The sequence below is a fragment of the Rattus norvegicus genome, chromosome 1 (genome assembly GCF_036323735.1).
Source record: "Rattus norvegicus strain BN/NHsdMcwi chromosome 1, GRCr8, whole genome shotgun sequence".
Classification (NCBI taxonomy): domain Eukaryota; kingdom Metazoa; phylum Chordata; class Mammalia; order Rodentia; family Muridae; genus Rattus; species Rattus norvegicus.
Genome location: NC_086019.1, coordinates 224,501,848 through 224,514,088, shown reverse-complemented (window position 1 = coordinate 224,514,088; position 12,241 = coordinate 224,501,848). Strand labels below are relative to the sequence as shown.

Sequence of the window (12,241 nt, the reverse complement as noted above, 5' to 3'; positions counted from 1 at the left end):
CACAAATACACAGTTCTGACCAAACTTGACAGAGCCTCACGTGTCTACCATGGTCTGGTTAAATGATACAGAAATATAATTTGATGTTCATGGCTTCCTGATCAATAGAATCTGCACATAGCATTATCCATCTGGCTGGTGGTCAGTATTTTGCTCTCAGTTAACAAATACCAGAAGCCTCTTTTTTATTGGAAGACGCCTCTACTATTTATTCATTGCTCTTCAAAAAAACTGCTAAGCAGTATTAAAGAACGTTCTACTAAAATACCAAGTAAAGCCTAATTTCATTGGCTTAAAACAAATCTAGTTTTAAAGAAAAGTTTAATTTCATCACACTGGAAAGTTCTCAAAGCCCACTCTGAAGAGTAGGATTTAGTTAGTAATCCAGGATAAAGTGGCCACAAGAAAAGCCATCTCCTTCTTATCCTATAGTAACAATGCTTATAGGGTTATATAAATTGACTTTTTAGTGTATATATAAGAAACACAAATGGTCATTTAGACACAGAGTAAAAAAGACTTTAACATTTAACTGAATGTGCCCTGCATGGATTTCACAATATATTTTTGCCTTATGTTTCCTAGCCTTTTAACTTGGCATGCAGTTAAACTGAAGACTTGTTTTGTTTCCCATATTTAATTAATTTAATTGCAATCATAATACTTAACCAAGCTAGAGAATGACAATACTACTTAACCTTCAAAAATAAAATATGTTTCAAAACTTTTTTTTAATCCTCCAAACACTTCCCCTTCTCCCTGTACCCTGCTCTAAGGTTTCCTTCTTATATTACTCTGACGTTTTAGAAAAATAACCAGACTTTTTTCTTTTAACACATATGTTTTGGTTTGGGGACATTTCACACTAATGCAAACCCCCTGTGCCTCTGTAGTAAACACGCCTCTGAATTGCTAATTGTTTTAGATTAACCCCAGAGATGTTTGGCAGACATGGTTATGGCATTGTTAGCCTACAAATTTGGTGTTTATTTCTGGGACGTTGATCATAAACTCTACACACAGGCCTACGGGTCAGTTGCCTTGTGAAGAGAATGAGAGGAAGCATTGTGCATCCTGTTGCTGTCCAAGTTACTCTGCCTTCTCCTCTCTGCTTGTCTGGTTCAGCTCTGGCCGCCTTAACAAACAGTACTGGCTGGGAGGCTCACGCAGTAGAACTGTATTTTCTGCTAGTTAGTCCTAGATTCTGGAAGGCTGTAACTCCAGACCCAGGAATCAGATGAGTACTGGTCTCAGATTGCAGATAGCCAGCTTCCTCACATGGCCTTTCTCCTGTGCCACATTCTAAAAGAGCTTGTTGGTGTCTCTTTCCCTCTTTGTGAGAACACTGGTTGTGTCTGTTTAGGCTTCACACTGAAGATCTTATATAACCTTAATCACCTTTGGGGGCATACCATTTAGTTCTATGACATATAAAAGCCTACACTGGCTTCTGTCTACCACTCTGGATGACTCTACACAAACACCAGACAGACCCCCCAACCCTTGAACTCTCAAACACTAATCTATGTCTTCTGTCTAAGGGCTTCTAAGTTCATTGACTTCTGGAAATTTTTTGTGCATAGTATAGACTAGAAGGAAATGGGTATGAGAAGAGGCTGATTTGCCGGGGCAGCCTTGGTTGACAGGGTCCTCCTCAGTCCTAGTATCCATTCATGCTAATCTCAGCAATTCCCCCTCCCCCCATGTTCAGTCTTTGGATGTGTAAACATCTGCTTCATTTCAGCTTTCTATACTTATTACTTTTTATTTATTTATAAGACAGAATGTGTCTCTGTAGCCCTGGATAGTCTAGAACTTATTATGTAGCCCAAATTGGCTTTGAACTCACAGATATTTGCCTGCCCCTGCTTCCCTTGGATTACATTTTAAAATGTATACTATCTTACCTGGCCATTTATTTATTTATTTATGCTCATTTATAAAAGAAAAAAACCACCAATTGTCTGTTTGATTCAAGGATGTCACCTCTGGAAGGGACATTTTCAGGACAGTAGCAATCCATGGCCCTTTTGTCCCTGTAAACTCCTAAACACCTTAATCAGTGTCATACTTCCCCTATAGTGACATCATTTGTGGATCTTGCAAAGATAGAATGGCTAGTGTTCATACTTCTGAGGGAACCCCATTATAGTCAAGGTTTCTTAAAAGATTTGGGGACAAAAACCTATGTCCTCCTGTTAGTGATGCTTGGGGTAAGGTGTGACACCCTTGCTTGTCAGTCCTAACTCTGCCCTGAGTCTGGAGAGAACAGGAGCAAGATGCTCCTAGATTACAGAAGGCTTTCTTACAAAACTGTGAAATCATCTCAGTCCATTCCTGTGTTATCAGAAGCTGTGTAGAGAGACGGCTCTGGTGCTGGCTCCTGTCATATATCTGAGCGCTAGTGAGCATCTCTTAGATGCACTTTGCTTGTCTGTACCATGGTGATGAAATGATAGGCTCAGATTGTGCCTTGTACTATCTGTAGTGCTTCCTGCTTGAGAAGTTTTCCAACATGTTGGCCTCTGATGTTCTGAGTATACAGTAGACAGTCTAAGGGTACAACAGTAATTGATCAAAATGTAAAAAAAAAATCCCTTAAGAGTTGACACAAAGGGATAAGATTGTACATCAGTGATAAAGAGCATGCCTCACATATATAAGGCCCTGACATTGACAAAACAAAAAAACAGAGACAAAAAATCCAAAACAAAACAAACAAATCACACACGCACACGCACACGCACACATACACACACACACACGCACGCACGCACGCACGCACACATACACACACCATTCTTACCTGTAATCACAGTACTTTGGAGATCAAGCAGAAAGTGCAAGATTTTGTGCCTAATATGAGCCCATATACCAAGACTCTGTCTCAAAACAAGCAAGCAAACAAATAAACAAACAAACAAAAAATTAGAAGGATTAGAGGGATGGCTCAGCAGTCAAGAACACTTCCTGCTCCACTAGAGAACCTGAGTGCAGATCCAAAAACTCATGTGGGGCAGCTCCCATCCACCTCCAGCTCCATCTCTCTGAGATCCGACGCCTTTGGCTGGCCTCTGTAGATGCTCCTACACATGTGATATACAGTCATAGACATGCATGCATTAAAAAGATAAGAATAATTGGAGTTGCGCTTTTCCCTCTTAACAAAGAAATTGATGTGCTTGTATGTTGATAAAACTAATACATCATCACAGAAACTTGGTTTAAAGAAAATACACCCTTAATCCTACCAAACAGGATAGCTTCTGTTACACTGTCCTTGTGTAAAAGCCTCATGCATGTGACTTCTGGACACACACTTTTATTTTGTCAACTAAGATATCCTATATTTATGTGTATACTGTAATTATAGCACCTTGTAAACAAAAAAGTCCTTTCTGAACATCTTATCAAATATCTGAATTATTTTAAACTATTTTTGATGAAATTTGGTACCTGGGTACACAGTCACCAGTTTAGATGACCAAATGTTATGGCATTGCTCTGCTTGTTCATGACTCCGTGGTTCTTATCCTCTCATCTGTTATGGCTTTGAGTAAACCAAGTGGGTCTTGTGCCTTCCCATGCATTCTGTTGACCTGTCCAGGTAAGTTGCAGTGTGACTGCTTTTGGCCTATGGTAATGCCTTTTGGTCTCTGAAAGAAGGAATATGTTAATGAAAATTGGAACATTCTTCTGGCTATCTTCTTCCTCTGAGGTCTAGAAGGGAGTCTAACTGTTCACATTAAGGTCAGACATAGTTCCTGCAAATGCTGGACAAAGCATCAACCGAGGCTTAGCTGATGATTGCAAGATTATTTCTATGTTCTACTAGGTTTTTTTATTCCTCCATTCTAGATTTGCTAAGTGTTGTGATGGGAGTCAGGGTGCTCTAGTAGACCTGCTATCCATCGGTGATAGCAACCGGGTTTCTCAGGCTGTTCCTCTCATTCCTTTTCTCTGGGGCTCAGGGTGGGGGGCCCATTCTGTGTAGACAACATTGCATTTTTACATATTGGAGACTAGAAAGAAATATATGTTCACCTTGGTCTAACTGGGCTATAAATATTCTGTTCCCTAAGGATCCATGATCAAGAAAAATTATTATAGATAGTTCAAATATTTTGTTATCGCTATGTTTGGCTTTTTAATGAGCTCCTTACACAAAGCAGTAAACAAAATACTGACAGAAACAGCCAAAAGTGAGATGGGTTATTGTTTTGTCTTCTCTTTTTCTGTTTTTCTGGTTTTGGTTTGCTTTTGTTTTTGGTTTGATGATGTTGGCAGTGGTGGTTTTGACTCTCCATTTCAGAAAGTTTTAGCCCATTCTATAGGAAAAGTATTATAGACTGGCTTTGTACATCATGGAGGCAGAGGCTAGGACTGTTCTCATCCTGTCAGCCCAGGTTGCCTTGGCTGTAGTAACCTATATTGGTCACACTGTGTGTGCCCTATTTTAATCAGCCAGACCCCATCAAGGGCAGGGGCCACAGCCTCCCCAGATAGAGTCATCAGCTGAAGAACAATGCTCAGAACACATCAAGGACATTTTAGATTCAAACTCCTGTCTCATATATCTCTCCTTCTGCCCATGGCCTTGAAGAAAGGCTCAGCCCTCACTAGCCCTGTGGCTTTCCTCTCACATGCTAAGCAGAAGAGGACAGGTTGGCCATAGATATCCTTCAGTGTGCCTTTGGGTGTAAATTCCTTTTCTTCCCTCTTTTTCCCCACTCCTGAGAATTTAGGTACAGAAAAGGAAAGGATCTGCTTTCTTTCATTCATCAGTGTTCTCCTTTGCCACTGCTGTTCACTACATTGTTTAGGACTTTATGGTCCTCTCGATGCTATTTTAAGCTACAATTTTGATGTAAAGAATGGCTCTGTTCTTGGCATTTTGAGCATATTGCTCTGATTATGAGAAGTGTGAGGTAGCACTACCACTTTTACACACAGTAGGAGTTGGCAGAGGCTGCTTTGTACTTCCTGATTCTCAGATATTAAATGACAATATTGACAACCTCCCTTCACAGTAGTTGTGATAACTTAAAACAATGTTTATTATATCGCTATTATTACTACAATCATTTCAACTCTAGGGTCTGTATTAAAATTTGTCTTTCCTCAAGACACCTTTTTTCACTGTAGGATATCATCAAACTTTGTTCCCTCAGTTCCTCACTTGCATCATGGTGACAGAGATTGTGTTGGTCTCACATGTTTGTGGAAAAAGTTTAGCCTGAGTCTATAAAGCAGTTAGAATCATTTTCCATTTGTAAACATTGATTATTCTTAGAATAGCGTTGGTATACTTGATACTTCTGTAGCCATTTTATTTATTAAAGCATATCTCCTTATCTTCCCTCTTCAAGGCAGCTTAAACCCAACATTTCCTTAAAACAGCATCACTCTCATTCTGCAAAAACGTTGTAATGGTTCTGCTGCTCTCTTCATCTGCACCCTGGAGTCCTGTCTTCTCATCTCTCTAACTTTCTCTGTCTGTCAACAGGGTCGGAGAGGCCTTGGTTCTGTGTTTGTGTGGGCATCTGGCAATGGTGGACGGAGTAAGGACCACTGCTCTTGTGATGGCTATACCAACAGCATCTATACCATCTCCATCAGCAGTACGGCCGAAAGTGGAAAGAAACCTTGGTACTTGGAAGAGTGTTCGTCTACACTGGCCACAACCTACAGCAGTGGAGAATCCTATGATAAGAAAATAGTACGTAACCTTTGCATGTCAATTACCAGCCATTTCTTTAACATTTACACTGGGAGACAGAGCAATCCATGTGTCTGAGTAGAATATAGCAACAGCAGTTAAGATTAGCTAATGGTACCGAATTAGTCACTATGGACATTAGCACTGTATTACTGATTCCTGGAATATACTTGTCTGGGTCATGATATGTGACCATTAGTGTAACCTCCTCTATGATTAAGCTTCAGTTTTATTAAAATACAAATGGTTGGTCTACATTTACATTGATAGTGGCAGAATAAAAACAAGAAGCAACATGCGTTTCTCACATTAGTGCCCCTATCCCTGACTTTGGATTCTGGTGTTTCATACAGCTAATCTATTATGGACTAAAGAGTTTATAAGAAAAGTCATGATTACATTTAAAATATACATTGCTTGTCTGTGTCCATGGCTCTATATCTGCACTGACTATCCCAACTACAACACATTAAAATAGAATGGAAGATATTTTTTACTAGTTTTATATACCAAACAATACAGTATAACAACTGTATACATAGTACTTGTGTGACATTGTGTATTAAAGCAGTCTAGACATGGGCTAATGTCTAAGGAAAGACATGCAGAGATAAATCGGCAAATGCTATGCCATTGAATTTTAAACATTCTCAAATCTGAAACCAATCCTTTGCAGATGCCAAGGGACTGTATTTATCCAATGTGTACTAATCCTGTACCAATAGAGCTTTTCTAGGGCTACATAGTCTACCGAATGTGGAATTATGGAAGTGCAGTGGGGTTCTCTGTTCTCCACCATGTCCTGCTGTCTTAGGCAAATAGCAAAGGATTCAGAATTAAGGTTAGTCCTTTAGCCTATCTGAGTCTTGTTGCCTTGAGCCATCTTCTACATCAAAGTTCTCCCTTATAATGTGAGGATTAACAATTTGTAGTTCATGGAGCCATTGCTGAAATAATTGAGGGAGACAGAAGCTAATAAAGGATGTGCTTGGCTTTATCAGTGTCTGTGGAAGCTCTGGCTCTTGGAACACCTGCCACTATGCCACTAATTCTAAATGTCAAATTCCATTCCTCTTCTTTTGACCATGCTTTTGCATACTGTCTCAGGATTCACCTTCCTAGTGCCCAGCTGAGCTGTTTTGCCTGATATTTGAGGAGCCGCACAGGAGCTGGTCATACTGTGGAGAGGCACCTTACTTCTCCATAACAGGAGGGGAGACACTGCAAGATCACTGTGACAACTCCGAATCCAAAACACTAAATCCAACAGCTATGACATGATTCCACATGTGGAGACTGTTTACAGCATAAAAATCATTTAAAATATTACTTAAAGTTAAAATTAAAATATTATGTAAAGGCTGTGTGTACATGTACACATGAAACATACATAAATTCTAATTTCCACTCCCAAGACGGATAATCAGGCATCCCAAAATCAGGAGAAAAATTCTATGGTCCAAATTACCTCAGGTTCAGAGCATTTGCTCCTTGTGTGAATTAATTTATATCTATTGACTTCACCTGTGCTTGTTAAATATTAGATTTTTATGTCTGATTTCCCAACTATATTTTTGGTGCATACTTTTGTCCCATTTAAAAGATGCCTCAATCTTCCTCCCCAGTGACTGGAAATAGTCACAAATCTGGGACTGGGAAGATGGCTCAGCCATAAAGAAAACCAGTTGTTCCTGGGTTTGGTTCCCTGAATCCACATAGCAGCTCATAACCATCTGTCACCCAAATCCCAGGGGGTTCCAACACCCTCTTCTGACCTCTGTGGGCACTGTTCACATGTGATACACAGACATTCATTGCAGCAAAACACCCATACCCATAAAATAAAAATAGAGTTGAAGTACAAGTCCACTTCCCAGTGCTTCCTCTCTCATTTATCAGTGAACTAACCACAAACACAAAGTCAAACACATAAGGAGAGAGTGTGGAGATGAGCAAGCCTACGAGTGTCTGGGTTATTTCATTAAAAACTACTGCCTCTTACCAACAGCTTGACTTCCTTAGAGGACTGTAAACATCTAGAGATATCTCGTCTGATCTTCAATAGAGAATCGCGTGTCTCCTAGCTTGTAGCCAGTGACCACCAGTGTCCCACAACACCCATCCCCGCATCATGAGGGGCTTGAGAAACTCAGAATAAGATTGCCACCATTTAGCTCTGGAGTCTGGGCATCTGTGGCAAGTTCATACTTGCTTCCAAGCAACTTGTGGCCTGGCCAGTTCTGTTATCAGTGTGGCACCATTGCTGTGGGAAGAGTATTGATCAGTTTCCCAAATGTCTTCTCTAAAGGAAGCATATAGTCTAATGGACAAAATATGAAAACAGAAGAAAGTGTGCCCCTCGTCTCTGATGAAACGCATTACATGATGGGGCCTGAATGACCTCAGAATCATGACAATGAGGTTCATTCTCTAGACTTCTTTTCCTGGCCACTATTGTATTTGTAATTGTGCAGCAGTTGTTGTGGCCCCTGCACAGAACCATGGAGAAGGATGCTCCATTCTGAAATCAGAAAGAGAGCTTGGGACAGAACCTGGTTACTATGGCTGAATGTATGTCTGTGTCCTCCGGTTGGGGTCATGCATTTCTATTTCCCTTCACTGGCTAGATGCATATTTACCTCTTCCTTGTATCTACTTTCATTTTTTATCTTTCTGAAAGGATATTTTCCATTTATGTAGAATTAGAAGCTTACTATTTTTCTCATGTGCTGATGTCTTCAGACTAGATGTAAAAGAAATAATTCAGGCATTTCCTGATAGAGCTAATTGGTGTCTTGCCACACTAGGGCACACTGGCTAATGTTTAGGGATATAACATCTTCTTGTGCAGATCAGGAGGGCTAATCCTAGATTACAATTTTATAAGAGCATCAGTTTCTCACTATAAAGGCCAAAAACTTGTCCATGTCTTCATTTGCTCTTTCCTTCTTCCTATTTCACTCTTTTCTTTTTGTCTGCACCCCCAAATTGTCCACAATGGAAGAAAAATTCAATGTCTAACTTCATACTGACCACCTAATGCTAATCCACCCACTCAGCCTTGACCTCCTCAATAGTAAAAATGAGGTGACACCCGTGGGCTCAGAGATTCCCCTAAGAGAGTAAGAGACAGTCAGTGTGTGAGTGCTTGGTGTGCACGTAGCCTTATGAGTGGCCACTATCATTGTCCTTAGATCTGTGCAACCTTCTGCATCCCGTAAGGGTAGATAGTCATTTCTCTCTTCACAGAGGTTCTTGTTGCACCTTAATTTTTCCAATCCATAAAATCCTGTGGTCTGTTTCACCGGCCCCATAAAGAGAGCCACTGTGATCAGGAACATGTTAACAGCCTGAACATGAGTGGAATTGGCAGCAACATCAGATTTTTATGGTCCCGCTGACCCCCTTTCCTTCCAGATGTCAGGATGATGAATAAGCCCACAGTGCACTCAGGACCTTGCCACCACCAAGCTTTGAACCTAGACACCTGTGGTCCCTGGGTGATGCCTGCATCCTGTTAGTGGCATCTGTGATTGAGTGCTACAGGACTGGCAGTGTCTTCTTTGTACTGAGCCCCCTCCCCAAGCCATTCATTCCCTTCTGGCATTTGCAGGCTCTCTTGCAAAGCGCAGTGGTCATTCTTCATTCCTAAGAGCACCTCTGTGACTTGAACCGAGACAGTTGCTGAGGATCTAAAGGGACAGGAAAGATCTCTCATCTGCTTCTGGGAAAGTACTTTGTTAAATAAGCTTTCCATATCTGGGACAAAAGGTCTTTTCATGATCTGAAAGCAGGAAAACCTAGCCCTGGGTTTCAAAATATAGCGAGAACTGTGTACCGGGATGTTCTGCCATCACTCGTAACTCAACAGTGGGTACTGTCATTGTATTCACACTCTCATAGACCTGGAGCCTTTGTGGTTTGACAGCAAATTTCAGCACATGAAGCATGCAGACTGTCAGAAGCACAGTGGGGAGCTCTTTTCTTAGCAGGATCATCAGGAATGACTATTGTTTGTTTGCAACAAAATCTCACGTAGCCCAAGCAGATCCCTTGGTCTGTCTCCCTCAACCTCTGACTGCTATAATTGCAGCTCTGACCTGTCACAGCTGGCTAAGCAGCTATTTTCTTAAACATTTATTTCTATTACCTTTAATTATATGCAGACTGAGGGGCACGTGTGTACATAGCAGTGAGGGTGCCCTTGGAAGCCAGATATGTCAGTTTACTCTGGATCTGGAGTTGCAATAAGTTGTGAGCAACCTGACCCAGATGCTGGAATCTGTACTCAAATCCTCTGCTAGAGCACTGAGCCATCTCTCCAGCCCACCCTGACTAGCTGGTTTAAAGCCATGACTTGAAGTAATGTTTTTCTTAACAGAATTGTATACACAATATTCTGTATCTCGTGTGACACATTTACAGTTATCATAACATGTCACACACATAACTTTGCGGCCTTCCTAATGGGAACCTGATACAGCCCTCTGCTCGTGAGCTGCAACCTCTCAAGATTCCCTGAAAACTCTGTGTACAAGGATCAGCTTGTTCAATTCTAAGATGAGAAAACAGAAACTTGGAAGGCTAGAGGGGGAAAAACATGCAGAAGGTCAGTCAGGGAGCCTAGATTCCAGTCAAGCAGAATAAGGCTCCAGCCCATCTCTTGCCAGTGTACCTTCATGCCCCTGTCACTCACCAGGGCCAACCCGTGTGGAGCCACGCAGACAAAGTTACGTTTTTGCCCCGTTTTCTTAACACTGTCCACCACATTTTACTACCTTGTTCTTCCTAATTGAATTTCTGGCCTTACACTTTTCATACTTCTCTGTTAGACGAACGACTATGAAGCAATGTAAGCAACAGACTCCCAAGTTTATGCCTTTGTCTGAGAAGATCATGGCTGTGTCCTCTAGAGAGGACCTCTTCCCAGTGCACAACTTCAGCTAGGTCCTTCCCATTTCATCCTCCAAAGGAGTGTGCCTCTGTGCTCACTGCATTTGGGCCACTGCCCCCACCACCCTCCTAGTCAGTTTTGCTTCCAGCATACTTAGCCTCACTTGACACTATTGTCTACATTCTTCATTTACTGTCTGCTTTTCATGCCAAAGTGGAAACGACTTGAGAGCAAAGAGTTTGTCCTGTTGGCTAAACCTGGGGGTCCATAAATGTCCATGTAAAAATAACCATCGGACAATGGGGAGCAGGGGGCTATACAGTTGCAGGAACAAGTACTCGGGGACAAAGGCATGTTCTACTCCCTTCCTGGAAGGTGAATATTTGTCAGGAGATGCACTATGGAAAATCCTCACAAATTTATGTGTGTAACAACCCATACAAGCAATCAAAATTTTGTCTTTAACCCTCACTATTTCCCTGGTATTGTCAAAAGATCTGTTGTATCACTAAAGCTCTACTCGGTCGCTCCTACCAGAAAATTATCTTTCTTTTGGAACTTGTTTTGCCTTTGACTACCCTCCCCCCAACCAAGTCATTTGTCCTGTTATCTAGGCTCTTAGCTACTTGATGACCCTGTTGGGAGAGGTTCTCTGAGCCATATTTTTGGTAACACATGTTTTTCTCCCATCTGCTAATGTCATTTCACTTAGATGTGTTAAAAACACATATGCTGCCTGGAAAGTCTCAAGGGTGGCCACAGGCCAACTCCATGTAGAGGCATTACCCCACTGCTCTCAAGGCTTCTGAGAAGAGCTCCTCCTGCAGAGTCCTGCTCTCCATCTTCCTCCTGTAACCCACTATGTTTCCAATGCAGTCACTGTAAGCCTCAGATCCTTCCCAGTCATCTCTGTTCCTTTTAGTTTAGAAAATCTCATTCTGTTTCAAGAGTGTGTAAATGGAAGAGCAAGACCAGATGTATTCAGTCATTTGACCCACATTCTCCTTGGAATGTACCAAAGCATGAAGGGAACTGGGTTTGCCGTCCCCAATTGCTGGAAGGGTAGGCACCAAGGCTTTTCTGCCCTGGCCAAAGGTTTGATTCTGCTGCTCTTGTTCTTGTAGGAGGACTGTATTCTAAAGCTTCTTCTGCTTACTTTGCTGGTTCAGGATTTAATACCTTCCCCCACTTAACTGCCTTGTTGCTGTGCGTCCCAGAACAAGGTCATTAGCCTTGTTGAACTTCCTTTTTCTTAGCTGTTAATCCCTTCCTTGCAAACCTCCTGTGAGTGTGTGCAATGTTCTACATGTGGGCATACTCTCTCACTCAGTATGAGTTGCTTCTGGTGGTAGTTGATGGGAAGCCTTGAGGTGGAATTGTGAGGCTACCCTTTAATCCTTGGATCGTAAATTAGTACATGTGTAACTTGTGGATAACACATTGTAACAGGTTGATTATACATTTCTTGGAGTCCTGATTGAATAGTCAAAAGAAAAGTGACCTTAAAGTGTTTCTAAGTGAATGGAAAAGTTCAGAGTAAGATGAGGTGAGTCTAAGAGAGCTCAATGGAAGAACTTCAACTTAGCAAGGAAACACTTGCTTCTGTTGCAATATGGTATTCAGCCGTA

The 12,241-nt window shown here is 41.5% G+C and overlaps 1 protein-coding gene across 4 annotated transcripts in view; it reads left to right on the top strand.

Moving 5' to 3' along the window:
• The window catches only part of Pcsk5 (proprotein convertase subtilisin/kexin type 5), a 430,528-nt gene that overhangs the window by 180,262 nt on the left and 238,025 nt on the right, over positions 1–12,241 (top strand). For all 4 annotated transcript variants that reach the window (XM_039109729.2, XM_039109692.2, XM_063264264.1 and 1 more), the window contains exon 8: positions 5,507–5,719. In XM_039109729.2, coding sequence (XP_038965657.1) covers positions 5,507–5,719 — 213 coding nt within the window. The remainder of the gene's footprint in view (positions 1–5,506; positions 5,720–12,241) is intronic.